The 27,041-nt window shown below is 50.2% G+C and overlaps 1 protein-coding gene across 2 annotated transcripts in view; it reads right to left on the reverse strand.

Annotated features, from left to right (window-relative positions):
- Window positions 1-26,510, reverse strand: part of C2cd2 (C2 calcium dependent domain containing 2) — a 72,335-nt gene extending 45,825 nt beyond the window's left edge. For both annotated transcript variants that reach the window (XM_045149242.1, XM_045149244.1), the window contains exons 1-2: window positions 26,056-26,510; window positions 13,820-13,918 (exon numbers count right to left, since the gene is read on the reverse strand). In XM_045149242.1, coding sequence (XP_045005177.1) covers window positions 13,820-13,918; window positions 26,056-26,307 — 351 coding nt within the window. In that variant the 5' untranslated portion in view covers window positions 26,308-26,510. The remainder of the gene's footprint in view (window positions 1-13,819; window positions 13,919-26,055) is intronic.
- Window positions 26,511-27,041: the final 531 nt, after the last annotated feature.

The raw sequence follows: 27,041 nt of genomic DNA on the forward strand, positions 1-27,041 counted from the left end.
CCCCCAACAGATTCAGGGGTTTTATTCAAGGTTATAATGTGAAATTTCCATTCTCCTACCTGGAGGAGGTGTTACTGGGGGCGGATCTGCTTCCAGCCTGAAGGTGTGCAGAGTACTTAACCTCGGCCTAGGGCTCCTGGACTGCTGTTGGTGGTATCTCTGCACGGACCCGGGAGAGGGAGCCAGCTTTCCCACCACTATGGAGCTTCCCCTGGATCTGTGAGCTTCAAATAAATTCCCTTCCTCCTGTAACTGTGTCTGGTCTGGAGGTTCATTCCAGCACCCTGAAACTGACTACAACAGAATTGGTACCAAGAGTGGGGTGTGGCTGTGCAATGACTCTGACCATGTGGATTTCGGTCTTTTAGAACTTTTGTTTTAGAGGAATGGGCATGGACTTGGTACTTGCAACTGAAAATGCCTTCCAGAGTGGTAAGCCAAGTCTTATCACAATATATATGTATACCTAAAGATCTATTTCTTTTTTTTTAAGTTTCTTTACTTATTTGCTTGCATGTGTGGAAGATGGGGTAATTCACCAGGGCTTCTTGCTTCTGCAAATGAATGATAGATATCTGGACCACTTTTTGCATCTGGTTTATGTGGATGTATTTTATAAGGAACTCTCCCAGGAGGCTGAGTTTAAAAAAAATCTAGGGCTGGAGAGATGGCTTAGCGGTTAAGCACTTACCTGTGAAGTCTAAGGACCCCAGTTCAAGGCTCTATTCCCCAGGACCCACGTTAGCCAGATGCACAAAGGGGCGCATGCGTCTGATGTTCATTTGCAGTAGCCGGAGGCCCTGGTGCGCCCATTCTCTCTCTCTCTCTCTCTCTCTCTCTCTCTCTCTCTCTCTCTCTCTCCCTCCCTCTCTCTCTCTCTCTGCCTCTTTCTCTCTCTGTCTGTCGCTCTCAAATAAATAAATAAAAATAAACAAAATTCTAGAGGGGCAAGAAAGATGGCTCAGCAGTTAAAGGTACTGTCTTGCAAAGCCAGACAGACTAAGTTCAATTCTCTGGTACCCGTGTAAAGCCAGATGCACCAAATAGCACACGTGTCTGGAGCTCATATGTAGAGTGGCAAGAAGCTCTGGCATGCCCATTCTCTCCCCCTCTCTCTGTTACAAGTAAATAAATATATATTTTTTAAATTCTGGAAACAAGATGGCATCCAGCCCCAAGACATTCTAAGAAGATGGGCCTGGGCCTCGCGGGCTCCCTGCTCAATTCCAGTCCGCCCCCAACCCACTCTCCTGAGACCAACAAGGACACTCTGCCGTAGTGCTGCATTGCAAGCGGGGGAGCTGTGACCAAGGGAACCCCGTGAACTTGAGCAGCCGACAGCTTGCACGTGTGTTTTGGCTGCGCTGTTCTCCTATGGAAAGACATAGTCAAGACATTTCCTTTAAAAGGAAGGCCGGGAAGGAACTGGGTCTTTTCCTGGCTGGTGCGGAACGCTTCCTACTTGGGAGCAGGTCGCTCTGTCACCTAGCTTTCATGCTCTGCGTTCCAACAAGTTACCCAACCTAGGAGCCCCAAGGATCTTTTCACCCTGTCTCCTTCTAGAGTCAGGCGGTCTTAGGACACTGGCACCCAACACGCAGGCAGCCTGCTGAGCAGGGCATCACCACCCTGACAGAAACGAAGAGACTGTTGAAAGGCTCACCCCTCCCTTCAGCTCTCGGACTATTGAAAACAAGGATGCCCAAGGCCTGCACCTTCCTCCAGGAGTTTCATGCTGAGAAAAAGAAAGGGCAGAAGCCTGGTGCCAGCTAGAGGAGGAACCTGCCTCTCAGGAAGTGATGTCACACAGTGATGTCAACTTGTCAGACCACCACCTTGCAGAAGAGACTGGAGCCCAGGAGATGACAGGTCCGTGGTGAGCTGGAGTACCCCTTGACCAGGACTGCCTGGCTAGGCAGCTCTCTCGCTGGCTACTTAAACCTAAACTCTATGTCAAAATCCCTACATGGGGGCTGGAGGGATGGCTTAGCAGTTCAGGCGCTTGCCTGCAAGGCCATAGGACCCAGGTTCAATTCCCCAGGACCCACGTTAGCCAGATGCACAAGGAGGCGCACGCATACAGAGTTTGTTTACAGGGGCTGGAAGCCCTGGTGCGCCCATTCTCACTCTTTCTCTCTGTTGCTCGCTTTCTCTCCCTCCCTCCCTCTCTCTCTCTCTGACTCTAATAAATAAAAGGAGGTAGCCCATTGAAAAAAATCCCTATGTGGGATTTTTTTATGTGCTTAACCAGATCTCTTTGTCCCTCTTCTCAATGTGGCTACATTGACTAAATCTCCTCTTTGTGCTTTCTGTTATTAATTTGGCTCTTTTCATTTTCCTTTTTGAGGTAGGGTCTCACTCTAGCCCAGGCTGACCTGGAATTCACTATGGAGTCTCAGGGTGGCCTCAAACTCACCGGAAATCCTCCTACCTCTGCCTCCCCAGTGGTGGGATTAAAGGCGTGCGCCACCACGCCTGGCTTTAATTTGGCTCTTTTGGTTGGCTTACTGAGGACAGGTGATGGAGCCTGGTTTGTGGGGTGGCCAGGGTCCAGGTCGTAGGGCAACACTGGCAGTAGCAGTCAGTGGGTGGAGCACCTCATGAGAAATGCAGCTGTAGGAAGAACCCCAGCTCACAATTGCACAGCCTATTAGCATTTGCGCATAGATACCAGGTTCCTTGGACTGCTTGGAATTTTCAAGTCATACACAAAGCATCAGGAAGATCAAGCTTCCTGCTTGACACCCATGTCAAGGACACAGCGCTGTGCATTCTGCTGCCCTTGCAAGCCAGTGAGGAGTGGACAGGGGAGGTGGGGTCCTCCCCTAGGAGACAGGGGGCTCCTGCAGGAAATGGGGGCTCTTATAAGAGATGGAGTACTCTCTCAGGAGACGGGGTGCTCTCATAGGAGACAGAGTACTCTCTTGGGAGATGGGTGCACCTCAGGTAGATGTCAAGACTCCCGTGAGGTCAAACACACAGGTAGAAACAGCCACTTACTTTTCCCAGCCCACAGTGCACAGTCGGAATCTGGGGGATGCAGGCACCTGACCACACTGTTGCTATGGTTTCACATAAGCAAAGGGTGCCAGGCTCTTGGCCCTGGTTCCCTTTCCTTTTTGCCTCTTGCAGATGTGGGAGCATCAGCGAGAATGTAACAAAAGAAAACCGGCAACACTTTATTGTGTGCAGTGGCCAGGTGCTTTGGTGCTGTGACCCAGGCTCTGACTCCGTTTCCTCAGTGTGACAGGCACATTCCAGGAGTGGAGGGAGCACCGTGGGCACACATGAAGGATAAACACAAGCTGGGCCAGCCCACTCACACCTGAGGCCAACACCAGCATCATCTTCATGGCCCAGAGTGAGTAGCAAGTGCCCACTATATGCCCAGACCCCACCAACATGTCCCTGGGTGATGAGCTGGTCACTTCAACACACTGGACAGGCTCTCCCTTTTTTAAGAAAGTTATTTTATGAGCTGGAGGGATGGTTCGTGGTTAAGATGCTTGCCCGCAAAAATCAAAGGACCCAGGTTCAATTCCCCAGGACCCACGTTAGCCAGATGCACCAGGGAGGGCATACATCTGGAGTTTGTTTGCAGTAGCTAGAGGCCCTGGCGCGCCCATTCTCTCCCTCCTCCCCCCCTTCTCTGTCAAATAAATAAATAAATGAAATATTTTAAAAAGTTATTTATTTATTTTAGAAAGAGGCAGAGAGACAGACAGAGAGAGAGAGAGAATGAATCTGCACGTCAGGAACTCTAGTCACTGCAAACGGACTCCAGATGCAAGTGCCGCCTTGTGCATCTGGCTTTGCGTGAGTACGGGAATAGAAGCCAGGTCCGTAGTCTTTACAGGCAAGCGCCTTAACCACTGAGCAATCTCTCCAGCTCCAGGTTCTCACTTTTTATTTAAAACCTAAGCCTAAGTGGACCTGACACCGTTAGGAACTTTAGCTTATTTGGAAGTATCTCCCTCTACAGAGACAATTAGAGCTTTGCCCAGGAGCCCGGCCCCTCGCTGAGGAAGACGGCACCGCCCTGCAATCTCATGCAGCACTGTCGGCCCCATGGACGCCACCTAAAGAGGCAAGCCAGGGAGCTGGCGGTGGGGGGCGGGGAGCGCCTCAGTTCTAACGGCCAGACACCAAGTAAAAATCCAGGGACTAGGGAGCGTAATCCCAGCCTGCAGGTAGAAAAGAGGCAGACACAGGAGACGCTCTCAGCCCAGCAGACTAATGAAAAACAGAAAAAAAAAGGAGAGACCCTGCCTCAAGTAAGATAGAAAGAGAAGGCTGCAGGGATGGCTTAGTGGTTAGGGCGCTTGCCTATAAAGCCAAAGGACCCAGGTTCGGTTCCCCAGGACCCACCTAAGCCAGATGCATATGCATCTGGAGTTTGTTTGCAGTGGCTGGAGGCCCTGGTGTACCTGTTCTCTCTCTTTCTATGTCAAATAAATAAATAAAATATTTTTTTGAAAAAAGAAGAGATCTGTTAAAAAAAAAAAAAAAGATAGAAGGAGAGAGATAAAGAGATGCCTGGAGTGACCCTCTGACCTCCATACACTCACTGTGGGACACAATGTGTGGGACACCCATTCCAGTACTCACAAACATGAGGGTGCACAGTCACAATACACACACACACACACAGAGAGAGAGAAATGGCAAGCCGGGCATGGTGGCACACACCTTTAATCCCAGCACTCGGGAGGCAGAGGTAGGAGGATCACCGTGAGTTCGAGGCCACCCTGAGACTACATAGTGAATTCCAGGTCGGCCTGAGCTAGAGTGAGACCCTACCTCAAAAAGCCAAAAAAAGGGCTGGAGAGATGGCTTAGCGGTTAAGCGCTTGCCTGTGAAGCCTAAGGACCCCGGTTCGAGGCTCGGTTCCCCAGGTCCCACGTTAGCCAGATGCACAAGGGGGCGCACGCGTCTGGAGTTCGTTTGCGGTGGCTGGAAGCCCTGGCGCGCCCATTCTCTCTCTCTCCCTCTGTCTTTCTCTCTGTGTCTGTCACTCTCAAATAAATAAATAAATAATTAAAAAAAAAAAAAGCAATGGCAAGAAGCAGGGTAAGATTTATTGAGTGTGCCCACACTTGGAAAGGGAACAAAGGGGTAGAGTGACTCCCTAAGTCCACTTTGGGGTCCTGACGTGAGGGTTATGTTTCAATAAAGGTACAAGTGTGGGTGCCTCTATGCAAGGTGTGGTCCCTGCCATCATCACTGTCTCTCCGGCAAGGGGGTCTGCCAAGTTGTTAGCACTTTGTGAAATCTCTTCAGAGGAGACCAGCTCCTCACCTGACCAGCATCAGGCCTTTTGCTTCCCATAGCATGAGATTCCTGGAGAAGTTCCAAATCTCTGGGGACTCTGGTTTCGATCGTCTGATAGCTGAAGGGAAGAGCCCGAGTTTCTCTCTTTATTATAGCTTCGCTCCTGTCAGGCCTGTTGCAACATCACATTCCAATACACCTGTCCCGTGGGCTGCCTGTGAATGGAAGCATTGGCAGCACGGTCCTGACAATCTTGTCAGGTGTCTACCTGGCCTCGTCAGGCGCCTGGCGTCAAAGGTGATCTGCAAGAGGACCCCTAGGAGGACAAGCTGGCTCCAGGTCACTTGCAATATGGAAATAGAGGCTTGGCATCTTCTGGGTGGAACATTCCGGAGCGGGCCTCTCCCAGGATGTGAGGAAAGAACGCAGGTAAGAATCCAGCTCTTGTGTAAGTGCATAACTGAAGTCTGGGACAACAGCTGCCCCTGGTACATGCTGAGACCAGCTTGGGAGGCAAAGAACAGGATGCCCAGACCGGGTCAGGGCTGCAGGGCTTGGGGCAGCAAGCCAGGCATGTTTGTGCCTCATCTAAAACAATGCTGCAACCCTGCAACCCCGAAAGGGCCCAGGCACTTAGCCCCCCCAACCTCTTGGAATCTCCTGGAGTAATGAATGCCCTTTGTATTTTAATGAGATGACTGGTATCAGGGAGACCCACTAGTCTCTGGGGGTCCCCAGAGGGCTTAAGGGTGGTGGTGGGGGTGGTGATGCTGGACTCAAAAATCCCAGGAAGGGAAGGGACTGTAGATCTACTTCAACAGATAACTGATCATAATAGGCCGTAAGGAGTAATAAAGCCCCAGTCCACAGTGAAGGAGATAAAGGAAAGAGGAAATGGCTCCTAGGTTCTGTGAACCATTCCAAGGGAGCTACTGGAAAGCTCCAATTTGTAGCCAATCAAAGTAAAGGTTTGCAACTGATGTCTGCAACAAGAGGCCAGGCTATGGGCCTAAGCCTGGAACCCATGGGGGTGTGCTAGGTGCCAAGAATTAGAGTCAGAATTGAACACAATCACAAGACATGCGGCAGGTGCCACTGAGTTGCAGAATTGGTCAGTAATGTGAAAAAAACAAACAAAACAAAACAAACAACAACAACAAAAAACCCTCCACATGTTAGATGTCCAAAGTACCCAGTGCAAAATTGGTTCAGACCCTAGTCCAGCTGCCTCCCAACCCAGCCAGCACCTGGCAAGGGGGCATGGCTCTAATACTTATCCTTGGTCCTACTGGCTTTGCTCCAAGACGCATGAGACCCCAATCTTGGCTAGGTTCTCCATACAGGCCTTTGTGTTCTGCCTGTAAGTGGCTCATATTCGGTCTCTAGGCAGGCTTAAAAACCAGACAGTCGGTCCTCATTCTTATCCAGCTAGTAGAAGATGTTATTATGTAGTAGAACCCAACTGGCTCAGGGGGGCTTATCCATCTCTTAGCTCAAGATATAGAATCTTGACCAGGGCTCAGAAATATATAAGAGATAATGTGAGGGAGAGGAGAGAGCAAAGGAGGGGTGGGGGGAATACCCAGTGGGAGAATGTGTGGAGAGACCGACAAAGGCGTCACTGTAAAACTGGAACCTATGGGGAACTCACCACCCAAAGAGCAGGACATATTGCCCGGTGTGGACGACTCAGCAGGATTATTCCACTGGCCCCAGAACATTCGAAAGACGCTTCCGTGTCTCATCTTCACGTGGCATGGGGTGTCAATGTCCACAGCTCTCATTAAGCTGGCTCAATTCCGTTCAAAAAATAGCCCAAGCCGGGTGCAGTGGTGCACACCTTTAATCCCAGCACTCGGAAGGCAGAGGTTGGAGGACTGCTGTGAGTTCGAGGCCACCCTGAGACTATATGTGCGTGTGTGTGTGTGTGTGTGTGTGTGTGTTTGTGTGTGCGTGCATGCGTGCATGCGTGTGTAAATTCCAGGTCAGCCAGGGCTACAGCAAGACCCTACATTGAAAAAATTCAAAATAAATGAGTAAATAAATAAAATAAATTTAGCCAAGCCACTTGTTCAAGAAAGGAAAGGGGGCTGGAGAGAGTGCACAATGGACAAGGCGCTTGACTGCAAAGCCTAACGACCTGAGTTGGACTGCCCAGTACCCACGTAAATGCACAAAGTTGCACATGCATGTCTGGAATTCGCTTGCAGCAGCTGGAGGCCCTGGCATGCCCATTCTGTCTCTCTCTTCATCTCTCTGCTCTCCCTGTTTGCAAATAAATAATAACATAAAATAAAGAAGGGGGAAAGGCTATGTACAGAATCCAAGCACCAACTTAGTATCAACTTACTGTCCAAGACCCTTGGAAGACACACACACAGACACACACACACCCCTCAGCAGGTAAGAACAGGATCCCAGGTGGTTCTGAAGACACTAGTACCACCCTTCCTACACCCACAGAAAATGACCCATGGAGGGTCTGTCCGCCTACCTGGCAGGTCCACTTGACCTTCTGAGGACAGCCTGAGCCCCACCAGGAAGAGCCATGCCTCACTGGCTACTGGGCAAACATAGCATGCTTTCCCATTTATCTTGGGCAAGCAATAAGCTTCCAGTAACAGAACAACTCTGCAAACAGTCCCCGTCCACCTGTCAGGGAGCGGGGAGAGGAGTGTGCAAAGGCTGAGGAACACACTTGTTTTGTGGTCCGTACACTTCAGTGCCATTTTCCACTTTTCCACGAGCTTGGGCTAATTTCCTGTCATTCCATTAAAACCCACAAGGTAACCGTCCATTGTCTACGGCTGCCCTGCTACCCTATAAGATGTTTCTTCTTTTTCCCAAGGACTTCTACTTCTAGGCTTGGGGAAGAAATAAACAAAGTTGGAGAACAGCGGCTGTGTACAGAGCACGTCCGTGTTCAGTCTGAGTTAAACTGTCCCAGCTCCCAGGCCAGCGAGAGCTCGGGCGACCAGTTACACCTACCGATGGAGAGCCAAGCCACACAGAGCGAGGACACGGGAGGCATGGGGGACTCCAGCACAGTGTCCTCAGAGCCCGGCTCCTGCCCAGGATAACACAACTGCTATTTACAGAGCAGATTCCCTCGGGCGCGTACAGTGCACCCCACTGATAAGACGGTCCGAGAGCTCTAAGCTCACAGAGGGAAGCGGGGTAATGTCCTCCCAGCTGAAAGAGACGGAAAGGAACCCGCAACGCCCGCCAGCACGGGGACTCAGCGCATTGCACAACGCTGTTAGATATATTCACAAACACTCTTCTGTTTCCTGAGGTTCTACAGCACACGTGTGTTGATTTGTTTGCGAGCGTAGAATTTATCCGTCTGAGACAGAATTACCAGCTGTCACCCAGGGTCTAAGCTCCAGAGCCTGTCACTATCAGCTTAGGGCAGTGTGCCTGTCCACACAGAGGAAGCTGGGCCCCCCACAGCCATCCAATTGAGGACCCCCCCTCCCCACAAGGATTATGCCATGACTCAGCCAAAGCAGAGGCAGACAGCTCTGGATGCATTTAAAACAGTCATTTTAAGTTTGCATATGTGTGTGGGGAGGGGTGTGCCCAGGTCTCTTGCCATGCAGAAGAATGCCAGGCGCTTGCGCCACTTTTTCGTTCGGCTTTACGTGGGTGGCTGAGGAATTAACCCTGGGCCAGCAGGCTTTGCAAGCAAGTGCCTTTAACCACACTGAGTTATCTGCCCAGCGCCTGGCAGACAGCTTTTGAATAAGGCCTGTGTGAAAGAACTGAACCTGGGCTGGAGAGATGGCTTAGTGATTAAGGCGCTTGCCTGCAAAGCCAAAGGACCCAGGTTCGATTCTCCAGGACCCATGTAAGCCAGATGCACAAGATGAACAATAGAGTTCATTTGTAGTGGCTGGAGACCCTAGCACATCCAATCTTGCTCTGGCTCTCTCTCTTCTCCTTCGGCCACTCTCAAGTAAATTAATAAAAACAAAATATTTAAAATAAAAAGAAAAACTGAACCTTTCAGAAAAGTTTATACTCTTCTACGTTGGGGCAACAAAGAATTTCCCATCCGTATTGCTTCTCAGCAAACAGTTCAATGCTGTCGAGAACATTCACACCACCATTACCTCAACAGCTTCCCAAAGTGAAGGTCTGTCCCCATAAATGCTAACTTCCCATGCCCTCTCCCAGCCTCTGGCAAAGCCCCGGCACCCCAACCCACTCTTTGTCTTTGCACTTGATTCTAGGAACCTCGTCCTAGTGGAGTCTCCCAGTATTTGTTCATAATTTTATGCCAGTGTTTTGATGATGTTGTTGTTGTTGTTTGTTTGTTCGAGGTAGGGTTTCGCTCTGGCCCAGGCTGACCCGGAACTCACTCTATAGTTCAAACTCACGGTGATCCTCCTACCTCTGCCGCCCGAGTGCTGGGATCAAAGGCGTGCACCACCACGTCTGGCTTTATGCCTGTTTTATCTCTCTGACCATAATAACATCTTCAAGGTTCATCCATTCAGAAGCACGTGTCAGAATGGGCACACCACTATTAAGAACTATTGTGAACATGGAGGTACACACGCCGCATTGCTCTCAGCTCCTGTTTGTGTACATTTCTGTAGTTGGTCTCAAAAGAATATAGTTTTGTTGCCCACTCTCATAGGCTGCTTTTCTAGCAACAAGAAGACCTTTAAAACTGGACTCCTGTTATCTCCTCACCTCTGCCCCCAACTTGGCCGCCACACAGTCCCGTGCACTCTGCTCCCCTTGAATTTGGAAATTCAGAAAATAACAAATACAAGCCGCCCTGCCAAGGACAGCCGCGGTCCTTATCTGCCATTAACAGAGACAACGCTCGTCTTTCCAAGGAGGCACTTCCCAAAGCAGGGACCCCGTGAGGCCAGAGCCTCTCCCATCCCCCTCCTAAGACAGGCATGGAGGATCCGTCAGCATGCCCCTATCAGCAACACTGGCTGGGCCTGTCTGTGTTACCAAAGGCTGTCATGCCAATATTTTCCAGAGATGTCTCTGGACTCACACTAACAGGGCTAAACAGTGGTGGGACTTCGGTACTGGCAAAAACCTACACGGAAGGAACCTCCAAGCCTAAGGGGTACAATGACCTGGTGGTCAATCTGGGCGTAGCTAGTCAGGTTAAGCAAGTCCGGGACGCCTGGACTGTGGGCTATCAGGAGAGAGCACACAGCTCCCTACAATGTCCACCCTTCATGCCACAGTGACAGACAGAAATGGCTTACATACACAAGCTCCTCTCAGCTGGATCTTAACCTGTAGTGACAGCTGAGGAACCAGAGCTGCACCCACCGGCTGGAGGGTCAGATCCCCCGGAGAGAAAGCTTGGTGCAAAACTGTCCGTGTCACATGCTGAATGTGTACAAGCACATTAGCCCTTGCCACGCAGGGACACGGGGGTGCATGAGAGCGGCAGAGCTCTCCCCCACTCGGGCACTTGGATGTCCCCTCCCCACCGTCTGCTCAAGGGACCCTACAAACTTAACTTGAGACCGAACCACGATAGGTATAAAACACACACAGCCCAGCATCAGTAAAGCACACACACAGGGTGTGCCACGCACGCGCAGGAGGCTGGCTAGGAAGCAAGGGCAGCCTGGCTTCAGAACAGCCCTCGCTGGAGGTGCGAAGCAAGGGACAGAGGATGGGACACTGCTGTGGTGACAATCTAAAATTACATTCTCTCTACAGAAATACCTACCTATCTGTCCACGTTTACTAAGTCACTATTCACAATAGCTAAATTATGGTAGAACCTAGGTCTCCATCAACAGAGAAAAGGATGAGGAATATGTGGTATATATACACAACGGAATTATTACTTTTTTGTTATGTTTTTGTTTTTTTGAGGTAGGGTCTTGCTCTAGCCCAGGCTGACCTGGAATTCACTAGGTAGTCTCAGGATGGCTTCAAACTCACAGTGATCCTCCTACCTCTGCCTCCCAAGTGCCGGGATTAAAGGTGTACACCACCATGCCTGGCCACAATGGGATTTTTATCAGCCAGGAGGAATTAAGTGGGAAGGGCAAATAGCTCAGTGGTTAAAGTGCTTGCTTGCAAAGACTGCTGGCCTGGGTTCAATTCCCTAGTAACCATAAAATCAGATACATAAAGTGATACATGCATCTAGAGTTCCTTTGCAGAGGCAAGAAGTTCTGATGTGCCCATTCTTTCTCTTTCCTCCTTCTCCTAAATAATTAATGTTTGTTTTGTTTTTGTTCTTTTTTTTGTGGGGGAGGTTTCAGGTAGGGTCTCATTGTATCCAGGTTGATGTAGAATTCACTATGTAGTTTCAGGCTGGCCTTGAATTCACAGTGATTCTCCTACCTCTGCCTCCAGAGTGCTGGGATTAAAGGCGTGCACCACTATGCCTAGCAGAGAGATAGAGAAGGGGTGCACCAGGGCCCCCAGACACTGTAAATGAACTCCAGATGTGTATCACTTTGTGCATCTGGTCTTATGTGGGTACTGGAAAATGGAACCCAGTTTTTTAGGCTTTGCAAGCAAGTACCTTAACTGCTGAGCCATTTCTCCAGCCAAATAAAAATATTTTTAAAAAACAATAATGAATCCCTCCCCTCAAAAAAAAATTTGTTTGCTGTTCCCACAACGGAATAGGGAATACCTGCAACCCCACTGAGAAGGGTCCCTAGCGGACTGGGGGCAGGGATAAGGACCAAGAGGGTACCAATACGTGATGTATCCATGTGAAATATGTTGTTAATAATAATAATAAATGGCAAAAAAAAAAAAGAAGAATGAAGGACTGGAGGCCTGGGTGCACCCTTCTCTCTCTCTTTCTTCCCCCTTCCCCCCCCATATATACACACACATATACATATATATACATTCTATCTCTCTCTCTCTGCTTACTAATAAACTAAAAAAAATTTTTAAGATAAATGAAGTTATGTTATTTGCAAGAAAATGGATGTGACTGGAGACAATCATATGAAACAAATTCAGTCTCAAGAAGACCTAATATGCAGTTAAGGAATTTGCCTGCAAAGCCTAAGGACACCAGTTTGATTCCCAGGACCCACATAAGCTAGATGCACAAGGGGGCACATGAGTTTGGGGTTCGTTTGCAGTAGCTGGAGGCCCTGGTGTGCCCATTCTGTCTTTCTCTCTGCCTCCCCCCATCAAATAAATAAATTATTTTTAAAAAAGAATACAAAATATGACCCAGGTGTGGCGGCACATGCCTATAATCCCAGCTCTCAGGAAGCAGGGGTAGGAGGGTCGCTATGAGTCTAAGGCCAGCCTGGGACTACAGGAGTAAGTTCCAGGTCAGTGGGGGCTAGAGTGAGACCCTACCTCTAAAGAAACCAAAACAAAGAAAAAGATAAACATATGTTTTCTCTTAGTTGTGGTTCCTAAATTTGATATCCATAAAATGCATGTATATACTAAATGAAAGTAGTGGTGACAATATTGAGGAGAACAAAGGGTGGATAGAGATAACAGGAGTGGGAGGCTGGGTAAGGAAACAAGAGACAAGTATGGGGGAAATACTGCAAATTATAATATCTGTACATGAAAATTACTTATATAACACAGTATCGTGTATGATGAATATACAACTTTTTTTTTTTTTTTTTTTTTTTTTTTTTGGTTTTCTGAAGTATGGTCTCACTCTAGCTCAGGCTGACCTGGAGTTCGCTATGCTGTCTGAGGGTGGCCTCCAACTCCCAGCGATCCTCCTACCTCTGCCTCCCAAGTGCTGGGATTAAAAGTGTGCGCCACCAGGCCCAGACAGTATAGGCTTGAGCGTGGCTTCCACGCAGTGTTTGGTTGGTTTTGTTGTTGTTTAGGTTTTACAAGGTAGGGTCTCACTCTAACCCAGGCTGACCTGAAATTCACTCTGTAGTCTCAGAGTGGCCTCGAACTCACGGCGATCCTCCCACCTCTGCCTCCCGAGTGCTGCGATTAAAGGCGTGCACCACCACGCCCGGTTCATTGTGGTTTTTGGGACAGGACTTCATGTAGTCTAGGCTGGCCTTGAACTCACTACACAGCCGAAGATGACTTGGAACTCCTGATCCTCCTGCCTTCACCTCTCAAGTACTGAGATTACAGTGAGAGACTGCCTTAAGGAAATGAGGAGGAATGGAGACAAAGTAGAACATCTGACATCCTGTTCTTATCACTACATGCACACGTCTGCACTACACACACACACAGACACACACACACACACACACACACAAGTTGTTTGGTGCTAGGGATTGAACCTAAGACTTTGCACATGCTAGGAAAGCTCTCTACCCACTGAGCCACACCCCAGCCCCCAGCATAATATTTTCCAGGCTCACCCACCTGTGGCATGCTGGTCAGTGCTTCGGTCCCTTTGAGGGCTGACTGGCATGCCCTTGTACACGCAGGCCCATCTGCTGTCTCCATCCATCCACTTACAGACCCTCCGCTCCCCCTAGAGTAAGAGCCTGAAGCCATCGGCTTGCTCCAGCCCCAGCCTGAGGGTCCCTTCTGCTTGCAGGGGGCGGTCACGATGCAGCGAGGACACGTAACTCACCTTCTCCTGGGCTGACTTGACCACGCTCGAGACGTCCCAGACTGCCAGCTGCAGGGGTTGTGGCCACGGGTCCAGCTGGAAGGAGAGGTGCGGGGGACCCTGGAAGGGAGAAGCAGTGTGAGGAGGTGTGCAGCAGCAGGCATGGCTTTATTCATTTGTTCACGGTTTTGAATTGCACACTTTTCTATAAAACAGCAGACTTAAGAGAACAGAACATCTCAGCGACAGTTAGCAGCAGGTTTATGCTTGGGAACCAGCCAGTGATGGACCGTGTGTGTGTGTGTGTGTGTGTGTGTGTGTGTGTGTGTGTGTGTATGCATGCTATGTATGTAGTGTATGTGGTATATGTACTATGTATATGGACAGCTGCATGCCTTGTGCGGAGATCAGAAGAGGACATTAGGTAAGTCCTCTAAATCCTCCTCTATGGCTCTTCCTTGAGACAGTCTTTCACTGAACCTGGAGTTCACAGCATCTTTCTGTCAGTCTGGCTAACCAGCCAGCCCCCGGGAATCCTCCCTTCTCCAGCCCCCTCAGCACTGGCATCGCCCGTGTGCCCAGCTTTCCACGTGGGTGCAGAGCAAGCAGGACATCGGGGAGAAAGACGGAGAAGGCAAGCAGCGCAAGCACAGACCAAAGGTGGAGCCAAGGAAGAGCGGAAGCACGCGAGCCCTGCAGCCCACGGCAGGAGAGACGCGCAGCCCCGGGCTGCGACGTGGGCACCTCCGCTGGTCTGGCATAGCAGCTGGCTTGCTCAGCTGGGCCCGCCCCTTGCTAGTGACAGCTCTGTTCTGGAGTAGAGGGGTATAACCTCTCCTGCCCCATGAGGCTGTCTTGGTCCTGTTGTCTCCTCTCCCACTGTCTGGGGGGAGAACCCAGGGCCTGGCCTCTCCCCCAGGACATGAGGACACACACACCCAAGACTGAGGAGCTGGAAAGAGACCAGCCTGGTGGCTATGTCCCCAGCCCCAGCCCCAGCCTGCCAGAAGTGCCCGGTTCCTGCCTCCTGAACTCAGGGTTCAACTCCACCTTAGTCCTCTCCAGCTCATGTCTCTTGCCCTCTTTTAAATTTATATTTTTTATTTTTAAATTTTAATTCTTTTAAATTAAACACCTGGAGCCACAGGGACAATTGCAGTAGAGGTGGTGGAAAGAATGTAAGAGCCAAAGGAAGGTTAGGACTGCTTACAATGCAGCTGTTCAACACAAATTGGCCTCCCCACATCCATGTCTCCACAGTTCCTAGTACTTCTTACACAAGACTCTCATAACAGGGGGAAAGATGATGACATCAAAATAAGAGACACTGAGTGAGAGAAGGAGGGGCTATGATGGAAAGTGGATTGTGAAAGGGAAAGCAGAGAAAGGGAGGGAATTGTCATGGTTTATTGTCTATAATTATGGAAGTTGTCAATAAAAATGTTTTTTAAAAAATAAAAATAGGGCTGGAGGGATGGCTTAGCAGTGGAGGCGTTTGCCTGCAAAGTGAAGGGACCCAGGTTCGATTCCCCAGGACCCATGTTAGCCAGATGCACAAGGGGCACACGCATCTGGAGTTCGTTAGAATGGCTGGAAGCCCTGTCATGCCCATCCTCATTCATTTTCTCTCTCTCCCCCTCCCTCTCTCTCCCCCTCTTTTTCTGTTAAATATATATATATATATATATATATATATATATATATATATATATATATATATATATTAAAAAATAAAAGTAAAGGAAAACGGAAAAACAAAATCTGGAACCAGGTGCAAGGGCACATGCTTTAAATCCCAGCTCTTGGATCCTGAGGTAAGAGGACAGTCACGAGTTCAAGGCCAGCCTGGGGCTACAGAGTGAGTTGTAGGCCAGCCCTGGGCTACCAGAGTGGAGCTCTCACTGAAAAAAAAAAAAAAATCCCCAAGTGAGAGGTGTGCTGCTAAATTAATATAACCAGGCTAATGTGGTGGCTCAATGGTTCAAGGTGCATGCTTGCAAAGCCTGGTGGTCCAGGTTTAATTCCCAAGTACCTAAATAAGCCCAGATGTACAAAGTGGTGCATGCGTTTGGAGGTCATTTGTAGTGGCAGGAAACCCTGGCATGACCATTCCCCCTCTCTTTGCTTGCAAATACATAAATATTTTTTTAAAATAATAAACCATAAGGCAACAAGATTGATGTCTCATAAAAGAATAAATATGGGCATGGGATAGCCAACCAAAGTCTGTCCTTTCAAAAGTGAGTTCTGGGGCTGGAGAGATGGCTTAGCGGTTAAGGCGCTTGCCTGTGAAGCCCAAGGACTGGGGTTCGATTCCCCAGCTCCCATGTAAAGCCCACCTGCACAAAGTGGCACATGCATCTGGAGTACTGTTGCAGTGGCTGGAGGTCCAGTGTACCCATTCTCTTTCTCTCTCTCTTCTCTCTATCTCTTTCTCTGCTTGCAAGTAGATAAATAAAGAAACAAATTTTTAAAATGTTTTAAGTGACTTCTCCAGAGAGTTCCAACTAGTATGACAATAAGGTGGCCCTGGACTAAGTCACCATCTTCTTTTTTTGAACTTCTTAAAATTTATTTTATTTTTTTTAATTTATTTGAGAGCTAGACAGAGAGAGAGAGAGAGAGAGAGAGAGAGAGAATGGGTGCACCAGGGCCTCCAGCCATTGCAAACAAACTCCAGATTCATGCACCACTTTGTGCATCTGGTTTATGTGGGTTCTGCAGTGTCAAATCCGGGTCCTTTTGGCTTTGCAGGCAAGTGCCTTAACCACTAAGCCATCTCCGCAGCCCTTTTATTAACTTTTTATTGACAACCATACCTATAGACAAGTTGTCTTTGGCTCTTCCTGCCCGGAAGCACTTCAGATGTAAACAAGTCCTCACTGGGTGATCAGATGCTGCAGCTCAGCCCTCCCAGTGGGGATCCCCTAGGCCCTAGGCCTGGGCAGGGGCGGGGGACAGAACGGTGCTGGGGCAGGCACAGGGCACATCAGCCAGCGGTGAAGTGACCCCCCTTGCTATTTCTGAAGAATTCTGGGCCGTCGATGACAAAGATCACTGTGGCTCAGGGAATCTAACCCCACCCTGTGCTAACAACACGTACCTCACCCAACACATCATGTGGGGGATGAGCTCTCCAGTCTCAAAGAGGGATGAAGTCAATCTCGGGGGCTGCTCTGGAATGTCCTGGGTAGCGCTGGCTTTGGTGGGGGCTGCTGGCCAGAGGTCCCCCCGAACCTGCTCATGCCAGTGGAACGTGCGGGCTCAGAATCCACTGCTGGGCACACACCGTGAGGGAGATGCCCAGCTGCTGGTATGAGCCACCGTCCTTTGGCCTGGACACAGAGTCCGGCTTGGAGTAGCTGGGCAGGCAAGGTGTCCCATTCTACTGGTGACACTTTCTAGGTAAAACTTTGGAAAGTTCTTTAATGTCACAGGGTGGTCTTCCAAAGGAAATAAATCTTAAGGACAAGGAGGCTGCCTTTCTGTTTCCTGCGTGCCTTATTCTGGTGGCTTAGGAGCACAGTAAGCCCACAGTGTGTCTCACATGGGCACACTTCTGTTGCTCATGTAACACTGTGCCAATCCCCAGCCCACCCTGCCCAGGATAAAGGAAGACTTTGCATCCCCATGAGAAAAGGCATGTGTAGAAATTTCCAGGAAAACTCTGAAAAAGAGAAACTATTAGGCAAATGGCTCCTCCCTCACACATTGACACACACTACAGAACCATTGTTCTAATCACAGTTGTCTCTGTAGTTCATGTCAATGTGTGAGGGGCTGTGATTAAAATGGTAGTTTAATGCATAACCTGCTGTGCCACTGAGGTTGTTCCCAGTGGAAAGGGGGCAGGGACGAGGGAAAAGAGGGAACAACACATGCAGTACCCCTACAAAATATGTCGTTCATTTTTTAAAAAAAGTTTTAGCTGGGCATGGTGGCGCACACTGTTAATCCCAGCACTGGGGAGGCAGAGGTAGGAGGATCGCTGTGAGTTCGAGGCCACCCTGAGTGTACATTGTGAATTCCAGGTCAGCCTGTGCTACAGCAAGACCCTATCTCGAAGGAAAAAAAGTTTTAAATAATGAAAAGATTTAAAAAAAAAAAAAACCCAGAAACAAACGGTGGTTCCTAGCAATGAGCAACAAAACGCCCACAGCAGACCAAACACGTGGAAACAGTATAGGTTGAGACTTCCAAATCCAAAAATACAAAGACCTCCAAAATCTGAAACTTTCTTGTGCACTGCCAAGGGGCCACAAGTAGAAAATCCACACCATGACACTTTGTTTCAAGCGCAAAAGAATTTTAAAATATATATATAATTGCCTTCAGTCTGTGCTGGCTGGGACACACCCACTTAGGTGCATATGAAATAGATTTATGTTTAGACCATCTTCAAGGCACCTCATTACACATAACGAAATACTTTAAAATATGAAGAAAAAAATCTGATATCCAAAATATTTCTGGCCCAAGCATTTTGGATAAGGCATATTCAAGTGTATGTATCTAGCAAAAGAGACATCCAAAATAACTGGATAAGGTGGGCTTTAAAAAAAAATTTAAATCAGGGGCTGCAGGAATGTCTTAGTGGTTAAAGTGTTTTCCTGCAAAGCCAAAGGACCCAGGTTCAGTTCCCCAGGACCCACGTTAGCCAGATGCACAAGGTGGCGCATGTGTCTGGAGTTTGTTTGCAAGTGTCTGGAAGCCCTGGTGTGCCTATTCTCTCTGTCAAATAAATAAGTAAAATTGATATTTAAAAAATTTAATCAGGATGTGGAAACAAATATGAACCAGCAAACCTAAATAACAGGGACAACAGAACCACCCCACAGAGGTGGGAACACACATGCCTAAATAAGTTCAGACAGCTATGTTGCCTGCAAAGATACTGTAACCCCGTGTGTTTCGTGTGGAACTAAAACCGAGCTCTCACACCGTCCTAGAGTAGGCAGAACTTCTGGCCTCCTGGAAAGGCAACTGACAGTAAGAAAGAAGATCAAGGGGACTTAAACTGGGGTGCAAGGTACTAGTGACCCTTCATTGTTTGGAAGAAAGATACTGACAAGACATGAAAGCACAGGTGTGTGCATCCATGTGTTTGTACACACAGCTATGCTGAAGGCATACGTGCGCGGTTTTCCACTGAACGCTCAGCACATGCAACTTCTAGATCTTGTTATAAGATGTAGGTAACATTGTACCCAAGTAAATTCCTTGTGCTGTCTCAATGTTAACGACTCTCTGTTATTAGCTACAGTAACTGCACACAGGTTAACTCTTGTACTAGTACAATGTTAATTTCTGTATTATTGGCTATAGTAACATTGTACTGAGGTTAACTCCTCATACTATGACAGTATTGGCTGGGGTGATGACTCAGTGGTCAAAGGCACTTGCTTACAAAGCCTGCTGGCCCAAAGTTGGTCTCCAGTGCCCAAGTAGTACCAGATGCATAAGGTGACAATGTTAACTTCTCTGTGTTGTGAGTTTCAGCAGCACGTGCCGATGGTAATTCAAGGTTCTGATAATCAAATGGTGGCTATGGCAGGCTAGATAAGCAATACATAGGAACACTCCCAATTATTTTTCCAACTTTTCTACAATTCTGAATATAAACCCAAGTTGAAAAAGGAGATCTCGGGGCTAGAGAGATGGTTCAGCAGTTCTTAATTCTCTTGACTCTTGCTCTTGACTGCAAAGCCTAACAATCCCAGTTCAAGTCCCCAGTACCCATGTAAAGCCAGATACACAAAGTGGTGCGTGCATCTGGAATTTGTTTGCAGCAGCTAGAGACACTGGTGTGCTCTGTCTCTTCCCTTCTCTCTCTTTCTCTCTCTTGCTCCACTTACAAGTAAATTTTAAGAAAAAAAGGAGGGCTAGAGCAATGGCTTAGTGGTTAAGGCGCTTGCCTGCAAAGCCTAAGGACCTATGTTCAACTCCCTAAGTCCCATGTAAACCAGACGCACAACGTGATGCAAGCGCAAGACTGCACATGAGCACAAGGTGGTGCACGCAGCTGGAGTTCGATTACAGTGGCTGGAGGCCCTGGCATGCCAATTCTCTCTCTCTTTCATAAAAAAAAGGAGATCTCACAAAAGAGCAGCTGCTTACTGACTCATTATATGCCAGACACTTTGCTAACAGCCTCATCTCTACAAAGTCATTCCCTCCTGGAGATGCTACACAAAGGTCAGGACTTGACTAGGGTCACACATCTAGTGTGTGCAGAGCTGGGACTCGAACACACCCCAGACTGTCCTCTTGGACAGCCAGAACAGGTCCTCCACGCGACTCAAGAAGTCCCTTCCCTCCTCAGCAACCTGCTGCAGACCCCGGGGTGGAAGTTAGTCTTGGCAGCATTTTCGTTGACGCTGACACCACCCCCACTCTTTCCTGAATTCCCGCATGAGTGCAAAGAGCCACTGGCGCCTGTGCCTGGCTTTCGCATTGATCTGCTAAGTCACAGGCCAGCCTCCCTTCATGTTGATTCTTCAGAGGAGAAAAACAAAGCACATTAAACAGCTTGTTCTGCCCAGGCCTGGGCCTGGACAGCTCCCAAGTCAGAAGGCCTGTGTCCACACGGGTGATGTGCTCTCCCTTCATCAGGTCTGCCATTCACCGCACTGAGACAGCCAGGGCCTGCTCCGGGCCCTGAACCTGGCACCACAGCCAGCTCTGCCTGGGTAGACTTGGGCGCTAGCCTGGCTCATAATGCATGAGTGAGCTACCTGCCACAACCGGGGGACAAGAGCAGGCTGCCTGGGCGGGAAGTGGGGGGGGCAGGAGAGCAGCACCCCCTGCTGAGCGGGAGAACCCAGACACCTCCAAACTGGGATCTGAGAGATTCAGAGAAGTTAAATCAGGAGAAAGGAGATAAGCATTCCAAGGAATTCCAGAATGACTCATGGGAAGGGCCCTGAACAGGGAAGAGTCCCGAATGTTTGAGCCAAAGAAAGGAGGCGGGGGAGGGGGAGACTGTGGTGCAGGGCTCAGAGCCGCAGCCCCTACAGGCCCCTTTTCCTTCTATGTGGAGGGAAGGGCAGGCTGTGGGTCCTACTTGGAGTGACTGTCACATCTCACAGACAGCCTTCCAGGGTGGTGGCCAGCGTCTTCATGTTGTTTTGTGTTGTTGTTGTTTTGTTTTTTCGAGGTAGGGTCTCACTCTAGCCCAGGCTGACCTGGAATTCACGATGTAGTCTCAGGGTGGCCTCGAGCTAGCGGCAATCCTCCTACCTCTGCTTCCTGAGTGCTGGGATTAAAGGTGTGCGCCACCACGCCCGGCCTCGGAAGCATAACTGAGAGGTCATTAGGTGATGGGAAGATTCTGCTGTCTGGCCATTTTGTTTACATGTAAGTTACAGAAACGCACACACAAATCAGTGCTATTCACTTGTTGTAAGTTCACACAGCATCACTTCTCTCCCTCACAAAGCCTGTCAATTACCCAACAACCTTGGTCACTTGCATTAGAGCATTCCTCTGAACAAAAAAAAAAAAAAAAAAAAAATTGGGGTTAGGGCTGGAGAGATGGCTTAGTGGTTAAGCACTTGCCTGTGAAGCCTAAGGACCCCGGTTCGAGGCTCGATTCCCCAGAACTCACATTAGCCAGATGCACAAGGGGGCGCACGCGTCTGGAGTTCGTTTGCAGTTGCTGGAGGCCCTGGTGCGCCCATTCTCATATTCTCTCTCTCTCTCTCTCTCTCTCTCTCTCTGTCTCTGTCTCTGTCTCTCTGCCTTTCTTTCTGTGTCTGTCACTCTCAAATAAACAAATAAATAACGCATAATTTTTTTTAAAAAAATTTGGATTAAAGGACTAAAACCAACAGGTTTGGGAACCCTCCTAATCCAGTCTGAGGCCGTGACACAGTGACAGGGCATGACTCTCAACTCCACGCTGCACGCTGCCACCAACACATGATCCAGAGACCATCAGTGAGGAGGAAGGCTGCAGCCGTGGGAGAGGCCATTTGCTCCCCTCCCAGCGTGCTGCGTGACATACCCAGCCTGGGCCACAGAGCCTCTGGGGTGGGGGTATGAAGGTGTGAACCATCCCTCTTATAACTGATCATTATCATGAGCAGACACATTCGTGAGCACTGGTGAGCCGCGGGGCAAACAGCAGCAGCTCCCTTCGGACAACACAGCACCAGCTCTTGGTTCACAGTCTGAACCGAGACCGTCTCTTCAGGGCTCTCTCTCTCTCTCTCTCTTTTTTTTTTTTTTTTTTTGGTTTTTTTGAGGTAGGGTCTCACTCTAGCCCAGGCTGACCTGGAATTCACTATGGGGCCTCAGGGTGGTAGGGTGGTCTTGAACTCATGGCAATCCTCCTACCTCTGCCTCCCGAGTGCTGGGGTTAAAGGTGTGTGCCACCACGCCCGGCTCTTCAGGGGTCTTTTGCTCTCCATCAGGAAGTGCGAGCTCATGAACAGATGTCAGTGGTTGTAGGGTCAGACTCGGTGCAGAAGTGAGCGAGGACAACAATGAAACTACCAAGGGGAGGTGTAGCTGGTGGCGCAGGAATGCTGGCTGACAGCTGGCTTAGGGGCAGGTGGGCACAGCAGCGTCTCACCCTTGGGGGGCCCTTGAGGAATGTGTGGAAGACACCCCCCAAGCTCTCTCCATGCCCACTTGGTGCTGGGACGGACTAGCAGGCTTGGTCTTTCTCACCATCCCCCTGCCTCCAGAACACGTGGTGGCTGCCAACCAGATGCGCGTGGACCGAGTTTCCTCTCCGGGCTGTCCAACTCACCCTTGTAGAAAATAAAACTACTTCTGGAGTAAGGGTGGGAATCAAGGTCGCCTCGAGGCAGTGGCACCTGAACTGCTAAGGCCACAAAGAGGCCAATCCAGGCCATTGCTCAGGCCTCAGCCGCACTGCTCAGGATGTCAACAAACCAGCCCTGTAACAACATTCAGAGGACATGCTTGGGTCTCGGGGGTGAATCTGCGTGTCACAAGGAACATGGATGCGGCAAGGACCAGATCACAAAGAGGCCAGTAGTCCAGGCTCTCTGCTGACCTTGGGAAGTCCCTCCAGCCCATAAGCTTCAGACTCTCATTTCTGGAAAAGGAAGGGGTTCAGCAATTAAAAAAAAAAAAAAAAAAAAAAAGCTTATTGTTTTTTTTTTTTTTTTTTTTTTTTGGTTTTTTGAGGTAGGGTCTCACTCTAGCCCAGGCTGACCTGGAATTCACAGGGTGGCCTCAAATTCATGACGATCCTCCTACCTCTGCCTCCCGAGTGCTGGGATTAAAGGTGTGAGCCAGCACGCTCAGCTCAGTTCTTTTCCTTTTTATGTTCACTTACACACATGTGTGTATCAGGGCACCAGGGCTTCTTGTCACTGCAAACAAATCGTAGACACATGTGTCCCTTTTTAAAAAAATATTTTTGTTTATTTGAGAGAGAATGGCTGCACCAGGGCCTTGTGCCACTGCAAACAACTCCAGATATACGCTCCACTTTGTGCATCTGGCTTTACGTGGGTTCTGGGGAACTGAACCTGGGTCATTAGGCTCTGCAGGCAAGTGCCTTAATCACTGAGCCATCTCTCCAGCACACATGTTCCACTTGTGATCTGGCTTTATGTGGGTACTGGGGAGTCAATACTGAACCTGCACATTTTGCAAGCAAGCGTCTCGAACCACTGAGCCATCTACCCAGCCCTCGTTTCTATTTTAAATTACAAAAACTGAGGTAAAACCTAGAATGGAAGGAATTGCTGCTTCTACCAGGTAGAAAATCCCACTTTTCATGGAAGACACGGAATACAGCCAAGTTATTTCTAGTGTCCCCCCACTCCAAAAGTGATAGCCCAAGCACCGGTCACCTCCTTCGCTGGGACAGTGATGTCAGGACAGGGTGGGGGACTGCGGGACACTAAGCTGTCAGTGCCTAGAGCAGGTTGGGAGTGCCAGCCGTAATCGGGGATTAGTGGCACTCGAGAAGGGGAGGGCAGAGAGGCCTGTAGGCATGGCCACTGGGGCCAGGTCCCCTCCCCGACACGCGCGGCAGCACCCGCTCACCCACGCGTCATTCCTGCCCCAACAACGCACACGTCGGAAACGGGAAAATGAGCAACCGAGGCCCTATGTGCCGGCGAAGTCCTCCATCGAAGCCAAACTGAGCAGCCACCCCCAGGTGCCAGGGTGTTCTGGGCCAGGCAAACAGGGCAATGCTACTCCAGTGACACACCACTCTTGATTTACAGCCAGGCCAAAATGCCTTGTGGGTCACCAGGCTTTTTCCCAACACAGTGTGGCCACTTCCATGCAGGAGCTCTGGATGAGCTGATGACCAAGAGCAGAGAAAGGATAGGGCCATGCGCCCCCTTGAATGCCTCCCCACCCCCACAAATGATGAATAACTCAGATGAAGGGCTTTCATCCAAACCCATATATATATATATATATATACACATATATATATATATATGTACATACACATACATACACACACATATATATTTAATATATACATATACATTTAGTGTATATATATGTGTGTATATATATATATACATACACACACACACACACACACACACACACACATATATATTTGTGAGTCATCTCAGATTCATTGTTAACCAAGACCAATGCCAAGGCACGAATCTCCTCCTCGGCCTTGTCAGCGCCCCAGGCACAGGGGACTCAGGAAGCACTCGATCTGAGGTGGTCATGGATGGGGAAGCCAACCAAGAAATGACAGGCAATAAAACACAACATCCCAAATTCATAGACGGGAAAGGCCACAGCCTACGAACCTGAAACTTGTCAGATCATTCAACCAACACCCTCCAGAGGAGGAGAACAGACTGGCATCCGCTCAGGCCACAAGCCCACAGGGGACTCGGTGCCACTGCCAGGCCTGTCACCACAGGTCAGTGACAGCGGCATCCAATCATGTTTTCTCTCAGGTATGAAGATACACAGCTTGAGGTTTACCCCTGGACCTGGTGGGGGGCACCTCTGGATAATTGTACACTGGTTCTAGGCACCAAGACAGGAGGGAACTGCCCTTGAAGTCTTGCTGCGTATAAAAACCAGCTACTCTTTTTTCCTAAAAGACTGCAAAAATGTCTCTTGAATTACTGTATCCCCCCTCCCACTAATTTATTTATTTATTGTTTTGTTTTGTTTAGTTCTTCGGTAGGGTCTCATTCTAGCCCAGGCTGACCTGGAATTCACTATGTGCTCTCAGGGTGGCCTCGAACTCACGGTGATCTTCCTACCTCTGCCTCCTCAATGCTGGGATTAAAGGCATGCACCACCATTCCCAGCTAACACCCTCCCACACACACTAATTCATAATCAAAGCTTTTTTTCTTGTTTTGATTTTCAGCTGCCAAGGACCAGGCCGCAGAGACCAGGCTTAGGGCCCACTGTAGAATATTTTGAAGGTGGATGGGCCCTGTCACGCAGTATTCCCTCTCCCCAAGGTGAGTGGTGCCAAGCATGGCACGGTGGGTACAGGATGCATGCACCTCAGGGCAGGGCCAGCTGCGATACAAGCAGTATTGCCTCGGGTTCGCCAGGCTCTCAGTGGCCTGAGGAGTGCCTCCAAATAGCAGACGCCACGAGCTTCTAGTTAAACTAAGAGCTCTTAAAAGTAAAAATAAGTCACCAAGTAATTAACAACAAAAGATATAAGCGCAGGGGTGTGAGGTGCAGAACTCAGCGATGAGCCCCAGGGCGGGAGGGCAACACAACTGGGTTCACATCTTGGCTGACACCAAAGGCCGTGGGGCCTCAGTTTCCCCACTTGAGTGACGGTGAGGACGCCTATGTGCAAGGTTGTGCCGATTAAGAGGTGACATAAACTCCAGGTCCCCATCACCCTCAGGCGCAGGCAGACCTCAACAAATGGTCAGTCAGCTTTATGTACTCAGAGAAGCAAGAATTTTAGAAATAAATTCTTAGCAGAGTCTAGCTGATTATGGGCAGAAGCATATTTGGGTCAGTTATTCATTTATCAGGCTCAACCCCAAAGAATCCATCCTTCCGAGTGTCTGTCCAGAGCAGTCTGTCCTGGTGAGCCTAGGGCCTGAGCTCCTGATGTTTGATGTGTGAAACGGAATCATGTGCTCCCCACTCCCCATTACGGCTTCGTGCAGCACAGTCCCCGGCGCTTCTGACTTGCCAGGACCCCAATGCGCACGGCGGGAAGGCTCGGGGCTGTTCTAGGGAAGTGGCGGGGCTCTTTCGGACCACCTGCACCCACCCTGGAACACCACGTCCTCCCAGGAACTCACCCCTCTCCTGGCAGCCTCCTCGTTCAGGGCGGCCACCCAGGCCGCCTGCCACTGGCTCCTCCAGCTGTCCAGCGTCAGGATCCAGGAGAGGAGCGCGTCGGACTGCGGGCGCCGCGGCTCGGCCTGCGGCCGGGGAGGGGGTCGCGCCCTGGCCAGCGCCCACTGCGCCAGGTACAGGCCCACCGTGCCCAGGGCCGCGACGAAGAGCGACACCAAAACGAACCATTGGACATCACCGAGCCACGAGTCCATGGTGATGGCGCATACCGGGCCCGCCTGGCCCCAACTTCCCCGGAGCAGCCCCCGGGGTCGAGGGGCCGGAGCCGGGGCGCAGAGAGACCGCGGGGAGCGAGCTCAGGACATCCGCCGGGTGCGGTTGGAGGGAAACGCCGGCTGGGGGGGGGGGTGGAGCGCGCGATCTCGGGCCCCGGACGGTGCCCCGAGCCCAGAGCCCCCGCACGCCTGGGACCTGGCAACGCGCAAGCCGACCGAGCCGGCTGGGAAGTTGCCCCGGGGCCCAGGCCGGCCGGGCTTCCTCCTCGCGCGCCGCCCCGGGGGCGTCCCGCCCGCGGCCCCGCGGTGGCCAGAGGAGGCCGGGGTGGGGGCGGGGCGGGGGCGGGGCCTCAGTCCTACCGCTCCGCCCCATTAAAGGCCCCGCTGGCCCACCGCCCGCCCCAGCCCCGCCCCGGCCCCTCCGGCCACGTCCCGGGACCGCGGCCAGTCGACCCAGCCGCGCGCGCGCGCATGCTCCCGCGCGTTCCGCCCGCAGCCTCCGTCCCTTCCTCCCCAGCACCGGCCACGCCCCCGGCGACTTTGAGAATCTTCAGCCGGACCCCGGTGGGTCCTCTGTGCACACGTGTGTGTTTGTGTGTGTGTGTGTGTGTGTGTGTGTGTGTGTTCGCGCGCGCGCGTATGTTCCACGCACACCTAAAAGGATGGTTTCCAAGATCAGTAACTTCCCCACCAGCAGGACTGGATGTCCGGAT

This window comes from Jaculus jaculus, chromosome 5 (assembly GCF_020740685.1).
Source record: "Jaculus jaculus isolate mJacJac1 chromosome 5, mJacJac1.mat.Y.cur, whole genome shotgun sequence".
Taxonomy (NCBI): Eukaryota; Metazoa; Chordata; class Mammalia; order Rodentia; family Dipodidae; genus Jaculus; species Jaculus jaculus.